General features: G+C 37.8%; 1 protein-coding gene across 3 annotated transcripts in view; it reads right to left on the reverse strand.

Annotated features, from left to right (window-relative positions):
• The window catches only part of LOC145449604 (uncharacterized), a 353,567-nt gene extending 339,877 nt beyond the window's left edge, over positions 1-13,690 (reverse strand). The window contains exons 1-4 of one of the 3 annotated variants that reach the window (XR_013918305.1): positions 12,259-13,690; positions 11,706-11,806; positions 11,430-11,529; positions 9,893-10,422 (exon numbers count right to left, since the gene is read on the reverse strand). Coding sequence is in view for 2 of the 3 variants with exons in the window: in XM_080327995.1 (XP_080184121.1) it covers positions 10,358-10,422; positions 11,430-11,529; positions 11,706-11,806; positions 12,259-12,310 (318 nt within the window). In the remaining variant the exon portion in view is untranslated. Of the gene's footprint in view, positions 1-7,466; positions 10,423-11,429; positions 11,530-11,701; positions 11,807-12,258 lie in introns of those variants that run through there. The other 2 variants (XM_080327995.1, XM_080327996.1) reach the window with 2 other exon arrangements.
• Positions 13,691-13,785: the final 95 nt, after the last annotated feature.

Raw genomic sequence — 13,785 nt, forward strand, 5'->3', positions numbered from 1 at the left:
TCTACTTGACAAACTGAAAATAGCGAAAAGTAAGTAAGTAGATCACAAAATATTAAGAAGTAGAAGTAGAAGTAGCGAAAATCAGATCTACTTGAGTAAGTACCAGAAGTAGAGGAAAACTACTTGAGTACTTCGAAAAAGTAGAAGTACTTCGTTACTGACCACCTCTGGTGGCATTTCATAAACGTAAGATGTCTCAACTATGCCGGATTTTTCTCGCCTTGTTTCAATGTCAAATAACAACAACGATTGCGTGTGCGATTAAATGTGTGAGGATGTATTCAGAACTCCTTGTCAAACTGGAGTACTAAGCTACAGTAGTGGAGTAACCGCAGTCAACGGCTCCCCTCCTTCATTTACTCGCTCACCAATAAATTTCGATATTTTTGAGGCAGATGTTAAATTAATAAACCGTAGGCCTACTTGGTAGTCTCGGCATCCTCTTACCTGAAACCAGCAACGTGTCCTGTGCGTCGCATATAGGCTACGTTGTGCGTCTTCAGTGGTTGAAAATAATAGTAATAGGGTCGCTGATTATGATTGTATTTTCAGCAACACACGAAGGAAAACGGATAAAGTGGTGAGCTATAGACGGATAGCAAGCATGTAAATGAGGTTGTTGTTATTTTATACACTGAACTGAGTAAAGGAATTGATTAGTAGTTAACACTGAACAGTGAGCACATTTAAAGAAAGTACGTTCAGATAGGCTATGTATCTATTGCAAGGTCTGAAACGAGCGGCCCATGAAAAGATTTTGTACGGCCCTCGTCGGAACTTTGGATTTTAAAGTAATTGACAATATTTAGCCAACAGGGCTGTGGAGTCGGTAAATTTTACCACCGACTCCAACTCCGACTCCACACATTTTCAATGGACCGACTCCGACTCCGATTCCTGAGTCTTCAAACGTACCGACTCCGGCTCCGGCTCCGACTCCTGAGTCTTTAAATCTACCGACTCCGGCTCCGGCTCCGGCTCCGACTCCCGAGTCTTTAAATCTACCGACTCCAACTCCGACTCCAACCCCAACTCCAACAGTATTACCAATTTACTTCGAAAGTTATATGCCACAGTGACGGTTAAATGACTACATCATATATAGCCAATGAACATATGCAAACATATGATTACCGAGGGCATGCAAAAATTTTCCATTGTGACACAGCTCGAAGTATTCACTATGCATGAAAGATTGCCTTTCTAAATTTCCCTATTTTTTTGATATTTTATCAGTATTTATAACATGAACTCTCTAATAACCTTATATGAATGAATCATTCAAACACGGCATATATCCAATCCTGTATAATTAAAATGTAGATAAAACAATCGAAGTGTTGCTCATGTGTCAGCAACTAATACAGAGATGCATCTTACTCATTTTCTCATTACGCACTGTACTGATGACTAGCACACACACTCTCGCTACTAATAGACAGTATGGTCATAAACGAAATGTAGGAAATAATCAAATAGCATATATGTCTATTAGAGTTGGATCAATTGTAATTTGTAATTGAGCTGAATGTAATAATTACATTTTTTCATGTAATTGTAATTGTAATTGAAGCATTTTTGTTTTGTGTAATTGTAATTGTAATTGTAATTTGATATAAATTTTGCTCAATTACAATTTTAATTACATGGTTATGGAAATCTGACAATCACAACATAAAATTATCAATCAATCATTTATTCGCCACACCAGTGAAAATCCGGTACGGACCAGGATAACGACGAGGGGCCGCTAGGCCTTAAGGCCTTAGTACACAGTCGCCGCCTGTAATAATTAGCCTATTTACATCGGTGTTCTATGTGTGCCGCGTTATAACTAGATAATTCAGCCATTTTAAATTGTTTCCCATACTTCAGTAGCAACGCGGAAACTTTGTGAATTACAATATAGGCTAAACCAGTGGTTGTCAAACTGGCGGGCGTGCCCCCCTTGGGCGGCGTGAAAGCATCTGAAGGGGGGGGCGAAGCTCCAGTAAACTGAAATTCTTCCGCGCTTGGCGCGATTCACCTCCATTTCATAGTTATTGCTCTGTGTATAGTCGGAATTTCATATTGAAGAATTCTCTCATCAACAGTCATAACCTTCCATACAATCAAACTATCTGTAAGGATTGCTAACATTCTGGTTTCATTGTGTGACATGACGATAAGGGGGGAGGGCACGAAATATTTCACTGTCATAAAGTGGGGCGTGTCTAAAAAAGTTAGAGAACCAGAGAGCTAAACTAAACCTTGATATTTCAAAAATTGATCAACGGCAAATAAGCTATTCCGAAACCCGTGCTGAACCATTTCCTACACCACGGTCAGAGTTTTAATTCTAAATCTCTGACCAGTACCGAGGCTTGCTGCAACAATTGCAAAAAGAAATTCGAGTTTCCAACAAAGGTTTCATCAAACTTGATCACGCATTTGTTGAGATGTTATTCCAATCTTACCTCCAATCTTGGCCAAATTAACTGGGGCCAGAAATTTTCACACCCTAATGTTCATCAAATGCAATCTAACAGTTTCCGAGCAAGTGAACCAAAATGTTGTAATTCGCAATCATCAGGAGGTTCTTTCCTTTTGCATTTATCGTAATTTTACACATCTTATCGGTATCATCCTTCTTGCTGACGCCTTACCAATTAGATTTCATTATCCTCACTCAGCTCTGAATGGCCTAATCGTTTGATTCCATTTCATTGACTGTCCTGTAGCCTATTCGCTGTTAGTCGCTCAAACTTTTGGTTGTTAACAGTCGCTTGAAAAAATTTTCTGTGCTTGAATTTTTCAGTACTCATGATTAGGAATATTTCGAATACGTTCGAGTTTTTTTTAATGAAAGGTTATTTTACATATCAGGAATGAAACATGAAGAGCTTGAGATTGTTGCTAATTACGTCGCTACGGTTGTCAAAGAACACCTCTCTACGGAATCAATTACATGTTTAACAGTAATTGTAATTGTAATTGTAATAATTCCATGTTTCAGTAATTTTATTTGACATTTTTAGCATTGAGTAATTGTAATTGTAATGTAATTGAAACATTCAAGGAAGTAATTGGAATTGGAATTGTACTTGAACTGAATTATTGTAATTGATCCAACTCTGATGTCTATACATGCACTTGATCAAATATTCAAGGACTAGGACTTGCAGTCTTTCCTAATCCTTTGTTCGATCCAAGCAGTTAAGCTACACTACAAATATTTTTAATTTTGTCAAGTCGGAAGGAGCGTTTAGTTATATTTACATCAATTTTACAACCAGACCATATATTTGCTCTGTCACAATATCATGGTATAATTCCAAAAATTGCATCAATTTGTGACTGCACCGTCAAGATGCATATTGCTTCTTTCTTCCTCTATGCAACTGAATTGTAATTTGCAAATAATTTCCAATTCTATCTATGTCAGGGGTCGCCAACCTTTTCGGCCAAAGGGCCACATGAGATTTACGAACCATTGCGCGGGCAACTTGAATGTTGATAACTTTTTATGTCGCCCGATCGGAACGAACCGAATTCGGTAACATTGAAAACAATTGATAACAATTATGTCATGAAAACTCTGTGTACAGCTGTACAGGGTGCAGTCATGCTCTGGTCGCGCGAAGCACAAAATTCGATCAATAAATATATATTACTTCCATAAATTGGGGGTCGCCTCTGTATAGCAATGGGCTCATTTGGCAAGGGCAGAATTATTTGGCGTTTTAGACATGGCAATATCGACGGTTTCTGTGAACATGCCTCTGTAATTAGTGCAAATGTTTCATCGCCGACGATCTCGCTTCGAACGCAGAAGCGAGGTCGCATGTTGGTCGATACGTTATCTCCCAATTGCGAGTATATAGTTGGACTCAATTCTGTAAATTACGCGTATTTATAATTTCCAGGAGGGTTTCCAATACTAAATGCAAGAAATGTGACAATAAATCGCTCGAAGGGCTAAGAAAAATTTCTAGTCAAATAAATCTGCTACGGAATATCCTACTACATGGTCATAGCCTATACGAAGATCTGCAATGAATGTGGCTGGCCCCTATGGTTACGCCAATGCGTCGAAACTGATGTTTTAGTCATCATCAAATTTCGCGGTCAGGCTAATCAAATTTTGTTCGGCCTTGCAATTTTACCTGATGTTATATCTAATTTCGAGAATTACCTCTCACCACGCGAAACCTTCTCGCGGGACACCTTTGGCCTGTTGGGCACGGTCTGGCAGCCCCTGATCTGTATCGCTACTAATAACAGTGATTGATGGTACATAAAAGCCCTATTATAGTTAATATTAGTAATTTGAAGTTATCCTTTTGTTTTCGTGATAAAGAAGTTGGAGTCGAAGTCGGAGTGGGAGTCGAAGTCAGGGTCATTTTCACAAACTCCGACTCCGACTCAAGTCAGTATTTTTTCCCGGACTCCGACTCTGACTCCGACTCCAACCATCACAGTTTTCACGACTCCGACTACGACGCGACTACACGCGACTACACGCGAAAATTAACCAAACTCCGACTCCGACTCTGACCCCACACAGCCCTGTTAGCCATAGTGCCGCATATCTTTTTTCAGATTCAAAAAGTTAAAATTCACTTTAAAATTGCTTCAAAAGCCCGAAACTACTCATGAAACCTCACCACCGTTAAATATTATTTTCACACAAAACGGAAACATCATAATGAATATTTTATTGCAAATCAACGTGACTGTGGCCAAGACGGGCTTATATCATCACAAATCATATGCATGAGTTGACTGTGCGTCTTGATCTCCAGGGAACCCCTGACACTGGCTCAGCGAGAGCTAGTGTTCAATGGAAAACCGGTTAACAACAACTGCCCTAGAAGATTCGTGGCTGAAAATTGAGTCCTGATCTTGGACGCGATCTTCCGTGGAATTACTCGGACTCGGCCTGGCCCAGTGACAAAATGAAAATGACTCGAGTTGACTCGGGTGAAATGTTAAAACCAAAGAAGTAGGCCGAGCGAGAAAGTGTAATGGTGATCCGTCCGGCTTCTTGATCGGTAGGTCGTGCGTTCGATCCCCGGCCGGGTCAGACCAAAGACTCGAAAACTGGTATCAGCAATCACGGATAGCATGGAGGAGAAAAATGGGGGTGCAGACAAGATGACCTAACTATAAAGGTCGTATCGCACCTCCGTCGTCAAAGCATCTCGATGGCGCCGGCGAAAAAGAATACCATCAATCACGGACGCCCCTGGATGCATACTAATAGGTAATTATATGTTGAGTCCCTTTATCCATATTGACGCCACTTAAAGGTGGCCAGTAACGCATGATACGCTCCAATGCTGTAACACCAATGGTCTGTTTGGCGATTGGACATTTATTACTATCACTCAAATTATTATATTTATGTTGCTATTTATCTGTTCCGATCATCGATGGTAAATCTAACGCCGTTTATTTATTTATTATATTAAATATTATATTTATTAAATGGTAATAGAAGTATGAATTATTGCGTTACAGGTATTATAAAAATGCCGACATAAGTATCCATTTCCGGGCACTCTTTAGCGCCCGCTATCGGGTTTCAAAATTAGGTAGGAACACATTCTCGGTAATTTCCATTCTCGGTGGTGTCCATTCTCAGTAATGGCATTCTCGGTAATATGGTTTTCTCGGCAATAACCTGATATCGTCCGTATTACGTCACAATGACAATGCTTTTGCTATTGATCGTATACGGGACTGGCATGGATTTTTGAATATTGTTCGTGGGGTATTGGGTTCTGGGCTATTGGGTAGGGTTAGCATACGTCCTCTTTAAGAGTATTCCTCCTCTTTTTTCAATAAATTGAAAGTGTCCTCGGAGGAAGCCTAAATGTCCTCTTTTTAGGGAATTGTCTTCTTTCTCTCCGAAAAGGATTAAATTGCCATGAAAAATGCGACTCCGACGCAGCGAACGTCAGAGAGATGACCTTTCTTTAACTACTAGGCTATGGTCGAATTTTTTTCAAAATCACCGGTTTCCTTGTCCGGTGACGGAGATTTCAGAATTTATGAAAAGTGTCCTTTTTAGGATCTCAATATATGGTAACCCTACAATTAGGCCTTCTCTTAATTTGAGCTCTGGTGGTTGTTGGGAGTGGTAATCTCATTAGCTCTGCAACAGAGATAGAGATCCGATCAAGAAGCCGGACGCATCACCATTACACTATCTCGCTCGGTCACAAATTTCTTCACCCGCTGGATGAAATTATTATCCGGCCAGCCGCCCGTGTGTTTGACTGCCCTGTTATACTGTTATAGGTCGGTGCAGTTATGCGACCGTGTGTTTTAGCAAGGATCGAAACAACACTTTTCAGCCCTTCCCACAAAAACAACAACTGTGGCCTGGGGACCACCATATGCGGGTGATCGATACAACTATACTGGGGGGGGGGGGGCTTACTATATGCATCTGGTCGTTAATATTTTGTCAGGAATATCTTGAACTAGTTCTACATATCCTGATTTTGTGGATGAATTATGTCAATAATATCAGTTCTTCCATGTATTACTATAATATTTTTATCCTCTCTGCACCCACGTGAGTTAGCGGTTGAGCTGGTGGAGATGATGACTTGAAAATGCAGGGAGTAAAGTAATGTTCATGTAAAACGGATGAGACTATTTATGAGCCGAAATGCTGGTCCGCAACAGCAGATCGCACATGCGGTTGTTCCCGACCATATATAGGCATATTGTCGCGACTCACCATTTCAAATTCTAAACTGTTCCGTGGCCTCTACCTCAAAATTTGGAAGCGGTAATATCGAAAAATAAGGTCAGCACCTTCGCAAGGACTTATTCAGGACTTTTTTTGAAAGCTGAACACGTTCAACATCTTCGCGATCGACAGAAAAAAGGCAAACGACCCTCAGGTTGAAAACTATACTGTCTTTGACTAAAACATCCAAACGGCCTTAACCGACACGAGGACTATACTTTTTTGTTATAATTGCGATTATAACTAGATTTATTTCAGTCAATGTTGATTCTTTTTATTAACTTTTGATAGTAGTTGTTGCGGGGGCAAGGGTATCCATATTGAAATTAATATGTGTGACACTAAATCGCGCGCGGAACGAAGAATAATTTCAAGTAACATAAATCTGCCTAAAATGAGATATTAGTTATGTTGATTTAGGAAAATATTTTGAGCTCCTTTGACGCCTTCAAAATCCCGGACATTTATGCATATTTTAGCATTTCTTCCCGGGTGCAGTTTGAACGGTCAAATTCCGGGCATTTACCCTAAGTACACTCTAAATTCCAATGCGTGCAGAGGAACGCAAACTTACACGCCAAATCCGGTTTTTTTTTTAACTACCACACAACGTGCTGGAGCCGATGTGTGCCTGGCTATCCTGTGTTTAGTGGTGGTGTGTTCATGTTGACTGGTGCAGAGCTCGAAATTAAGACCAGCCATCCATGAATTTTTACTCAGCTTAGGCTCAAAAAAGATTTTATTGCAACGAAAGATCAATACAGAACATTCATTTGCAGACGAAAATGTGTGAATTTCTAGCTTGCACAATTGAACAACTTAAGCTTTTCCAAATAGAAATAAGAACTACAGCTACAAAGTTATCATAAATTAGATACTAATCAGAGCAAAGAAACGTTTCACTAATTGGTGTAGAATTAGAATTATAGCGACACAGTTGTTTTTGCAAATTAGAATCTAATTAGAGAAAAAAAGCATTTCACAAATTGGTGTGGAAATAGAATTATAGCGACACAGTTGCAACCACAAATTACATTTGAATCAGAGCAAAGAAATATTTCACAAATTGGGATGGAATTAGAATCATAGCGACACAGTTGTTATCACAAATTAGATTCTAATTAAAGCAAAAAACATTTCCAAAATTGGAGTAGAATTACAATCCTAGCGACACGGTTGTTTTAACAAATTATTTTCTAATTAGAGCAAAGAAACATTTCACAAATTGGTATGGAATTAGAATTATAGCGACCAGTTGCAGCCACAAATTACATTTGAATCAAAGCAAAGAAGCATTTCAAAAATTGGAGTAGAATTACAATCATAGCAACACAGTTGTTTTCACAAATTAAATTCTAATTAGTGCAAAAAAATATTTCCCAAATTGGAGTAGAATTAAAGTCACAGCGACACAGTTGTTATCAAAAATTAGATTCTAGTTAGTGCAAAAAACATTTCATAAATTGGAGTAGAATTAAAGTCACAGCGACACAGTTGTTATCACAAATCAGATTCTAGTTAGTGCAAAAAATATTTCCCAAATTGGAGTAGAATTAAAGTCACAGCGACACAGTTGTTATCACAAATTAGATTCTAGTTAGTGCAAAAACTATTTCCCAAATTGGAGTAGAATTAAAGTCACAGCGACACAGTTGTTATCACAAATTAGATTCTAGTTAGTGCAAAAAACATTTCATAAATTGGAGTAAAATTAAAGTCATAGCGACACAGTTGTTATCACAAATTAGATTCTAGTTCGTGCAAAAAATATTTCCCAAATTGGAGTAGAATTAAAGTCACAGCGACACAGTTGTTATCACAAATTAGATTCTAGTTAGTGCAAAAAACATTTCATAAATTGGAGTAGAATTAAAGTCATAGCGACACAGTTGTTATCACAAATTAGATTCTAGTTAGTGCAAAAAATATTTCCCAAATTGGAGTAGAATTAAAGTCACAGCGACACAGTTGTTATCACAAATTAGATTCTAGTTAGTGCAAAAAACATTTCATAAATTGGAGTAGAATTAAAGTCATAGCGACACAGTTGTTATCACAAATTATATTCTAGTTCGTGCAAAAAATATTTCCCAAATTGGAGTAGAATTAAAGTCACAGCGACACAGTTGTTATCACAAATTAGATTCTAGTTAGTGCAAAAAACATTTCATAAATTGGAGTAGAATTAAAGTCATAGCGACACAGTTGTTATCACAAATTAGATTCTAGTTAGTGCAAAAAATATTTCCCAAATTGGAGTAGAATTAAAGTCACAGCGACACAGTTGTTATCACAAATTAGATTCTAGTTAGTGCAAAAAATATTTCCCAAATTGGAGTAGAATTAAAGTCACAGCGACACAGTTGTTATCACAAATTAGATTCTAGTTCGTGCAAAAAATATTTCCCAAATTGGAGTAGAATTAAAGTCACAGCGACACAGTTGTTATCACAAATTAGATTCTAGTTAGTGCAAAAAAATATTTCATAAATTGGAGTAGAGTTAAAGTCACAGCGACACAGTTGTTATCACAAATTAGATTCTAGTTAGTGCAAAAATATTTCCCAAATTGGAGTAGAATTAAAGTCACAGCGACACAGTTGTTATCACAAATTATATTCTAGTTAGTGCAAAAAATATTTCCCAAATTGGAGTAGAATTAAAGTCACAGCGACACAGTTGTTATCACAAATTAGATTCTAGTTAGTGCAAGAAATATTTCCCAAATTGGAGTAGAATTACAATCATAGCAACACAGTTGTTTTCACAAATTAGATTCGAATCAGAGCAAAGTAACATTTGAAAAATTGGAGTTGAATCAGAATAATTACTGCAGTATATTTTCTGAATTAGACTAGAATCCAATTAGAGGTAGTTTTTATTTCAAATTAGAGTAGAATTAGAAATATAGCTATACGGTAGTTGTTTTCTAAATTAGATTCGATTGAGAGCAAAGAAACATTTCACAAATTAGAGTGGCATCAGAATTTATAGCTACACAGCTTTTTCCAAATTAGAGTAGAATTAGATTTGTAGCTCGTTTTGTTTTAGAAATTAGAGTGGGATCAGAATTATAGTAACAGTTTTTTTCAAATTATAGAGTAGAATTAGAACTATGGCTACACTGTTTTTTCCAAATTAGAGTACAATTAGAATTATAGGTTCAGTTGTTTTCACAAATTAGATTCGAATGAGAGAGACGAAGCACTTCACGAATTAAAGTAGAATTATAATTATAGCTATTTTTTTTTCAAAATTAGAGTATAATCAGAATTTTAGCCACACATATTTTTTCACTCTAATTAGACAACTAGACTAGTACTAGAATTGTATAGTTGTCCAAGTCAGCAAACGAAATCAAAATCATTACTGGGATTTCTGGAATCTGCTCATAAAACAGAGAAGCTTGTTGGATTGAAACCTAAATTTTAGTCTCCAATCAGGACATACTGTAAAATTGACAGTATCTGGAAAACTTTTGGATATGCGGGGTCACAAACATAATAACACGCGAGAAGATCCAGCACCATCTCAAATGGTTTCGCTTTATTGTGAGACGATCCCTTTATGCTGATGCCATTCGCCACGATCCATGACTGCAGGTCACCATTTTCATGGTGCCCTAGTACGAGATGTCGAGGACTCAGCTTTGTGGTCGTTAATTGGACTGAATGGGCCTGGAATTGAAAGAAATATGTTAAGTAAAATTATATTGCCAATAATCCATGTGTGAATCGAAAGCACAAGATTTAGATTATGTAGAATTGCCTTTATGGGACTTCTGCATAATGCATATTGAATAAAAATAGAGCTGAATAGGTCAATATAGGTTTTTGCCAATATGGTTCAACAAGCTTAACTCATGAAACAAGTGATAGCAAATTCTGTCGTCACGACATGCTGTCTAGTCGTTGACATGTATGGGTTTTTCCACATAATCATAAGTTTACTAACCTTTAATGATCCATTCAGATTTGATCAGTATACCATCATACAGGTTCCTTTTGGAACGGCACAAGTATTATGTTCACATTCACTGATTCAATGCACTATATCCATGGTAGCCATCCTCATGGACGAAGTCAGGAAAACCAAAAATTACATTAGCAGCAGAAATGATTTTCCGTGGTGTGGGACGGAAACGAATTTACACCAGCTCATTCAAACTTAGATTTATAGCCTTATCAAAAATAATGATGGAATTGAAAAGCATTTAATATTCATTTATTTTTGGAGGCCTTCTTTCAGTTCGAGTGTTTATTGCACCGTCATAACGTAAACAGCGTCAATCAAAACATAGGCCTACCATATTTTCAGCACCAAAAAACAAAATGTGGCACACGTCTGAGCTCAACAGACCCCGAATTAGAACACATGTTTGTGGCGCAACTTGGAAATTAACAGACCCCCGAATTAGAACCAACTCAACATGCGCGCATGTTAAGTCATAAAATTTTCAAACAACTAGCTGTACTTTTGTGACGGTCTGTTAAGTTTAAACTTGTGCCAGATAGTGGCATGCAAAACGTCCAAGGTGTTACGGAAAACGCCGAACAATGTTTGCCGAAAAATCATGACAAGAATCGAAATCAGTACAAATCTGACAAATCAGGACGTTATGGTACATCTATGTTCATTGTTCCCACAGTTCCAGGTTAATCAAGCAGCAAATCCTACAGCTCACCTGATAAAGCGTTATCGCCGTCAAATCCTGTTGTGATTCTCTTTTCAGTTACTGCATTTCGTAACTCCCTCAGGAGCATAACCGCAGCGGCTTGTTCTCCCTACAAATTAATATAAAGTAGAAGATTTGGTTGAAGGACATTCCACTTATTGCATTCCGGTTGATATGAAGGCAAGAGTTCTGACACAACAATATTTAATATATAAAATTGCAACGAAAATAAACAGGATCATCCCAATTAATAAATTCATTCTAGAATAGTCAAATAATACTAACCTCTTCATCTGTCTCTAGCTCTACTCCAAATATTTCGTCAGGAGTAGTAAGTATTTCGCTTCGACACTCCTCGGAACGAACATGTGAAACCCCGCTCTGATCTATTACAAAGGCAAAGTGTTACTATAAAAGCAGCTATGTAGTGAGCTAAGCATGCACATTGCACACACACTTCTATGTGTTATATAGAGGGAACTTATATGAATATAAGAAGATTTATTTCACTGGATAATATTAACAATAATTATTATAATAGGTTCATGAATGAAATATCATGTTTTCAACCAATGAAAATGTCATGTAATTGGAAAAACAAGTGAGTCAACTGCAAAGCAAGATCAATATAACTTGGTCAAGAATTCTAGTTGTAAGCCCATATTGCATCAAGTTAGAGGATTAACTGACATTCTGAAACTCAGTTTCGATGCTACTGCAAGTTGATCTAAAAGGTAATCTACCAATATTTCTCACACTGCTGCTTGCTGTAAGAACCCTCTTGACAACATACCGGTAATCATAACATATCGCATGTTGATATTCTTGAACGAATTACCTTCAATTATTAAAGCAATGTGTTCTCTCGTAATGCCGTACGCAATCAACATCTTCTTTATTCCTTCCGCTATGATGAGATTAGCGACACGTTCATCCACATCCACAAAGTCACTGTACTGCGACCTGTCGCTCCATTTAAATTTGACCCTTTGACCGTGACTGAGTTTCCGCCGTTACCGAGAGATGTGAAGCGTGAATGAGAGAGAGAGAGATAGAGAGAGAGGGATAGCAATAGAGAAATACAGAGATGTTTATTGTTTATTCAATCAACAGTCAAAAGCAGAATGCACTGATAATAGCAAGGTAACACTAACGAGAACTAAACAACGTACTTCAAAATTACATGGTGATTACAATGATTGATTGATTGATTGATTGATTTCTTCATTGCTATACTGCTGATATATCAATGATCAATAATGAGGAAACGCAATATAATGGAAGTCATAGTCAAGTCAGACAATCATGTGGTTGTAACAATGATATATATAATTGGGTTGAAATGGTCAATTTCTTCTGCCAGTTTTGTAGGTAAATAAAATGAGAAGAGAAACGTTCACAAAATCTAGTAAATGCAAGAAAGCGACACACTAAAATAATAGAGCGACATTGATGAAACAGCAGTCCACTTCATGGCTCCTGAGCAATGTGCCCTTTTAGGTACGCATGTGTGCAATTGATTTGAGCTGACACGGTCTCTGCTCACATAAATTATAAGTTGCGCACAAAAAATCCGAAGAGATGACCTTTTTTTTAGTGGTTACGCACTGTTGTCCAAGAGACCGCGCAGTGAATAGGTGAGCGCTTGCTGCAGACTCGTCAAAATTAGAGGTAACATTGCTTCTGAGCTATATGTAAACGGGGCTAAAAGCACGCATTACTTACACGAGAGTCGTTATTACCGTTCAACATCTATCATAGAAATGCTGCATCATTTGAGAATCTATGTCTTGCAGCCTAATTCCTCCCCTGCAAATAACCCACCGGGAGCAAACGGACCCCGGGGTCATTGGGTTTACCGATGACGTCATGATCGGCACACGAGTGTATCGTACCTTACCCTGCATGATCTGGTCATTTACCATTACGATTACATTACGATTACATTTCAGCAGCGTTTCCAGCGTCGACCTCACAATCCCTCTCAATCTTACTGACCTCACAACTCGTGCGGCGACTTACCGGACTATTAAAATGTATACGTAAACTCTTTCATAGTGATCAAAGCCGGCGACAGATGATAAGATGAGAGCAGAAGCACATATTTCGTAACTTTATCTGATGAAGTGTGGACTTGCACATATTATGACACCACTTCGGCGAAAGATTTGGGTCGACTTTATGTGTTTGTCCCATATTGCATCTTTGAATGCACAATTTTGTGTCTAAATCGATGCTTTCGATTTAGAGTGTAGCCTCTATACTGCAGAAAATTTTGAAATAGTTTCATGTTCAAGCAATCCTTTCAATAAAATAATTACAAATAATGTGCCGCGTCTCAGAAGTTCTATATTGCCTGAGAAAG

The sequence above is a fragment of the Botryllus schlosseri genome, chromosome 11, assembly GCF_051294905.1.
Source record: "Botryllus schlosseri isolate E-star chromosome 11, Bs_hap1, whole genome shotgun sequence".
Lineage (NCBI taxonomy): Eukaryota > Metazoa > Chordata > Ascidiacea > Stolidobranchia > Styelidae > Botryllus > Botryllus schlosseri.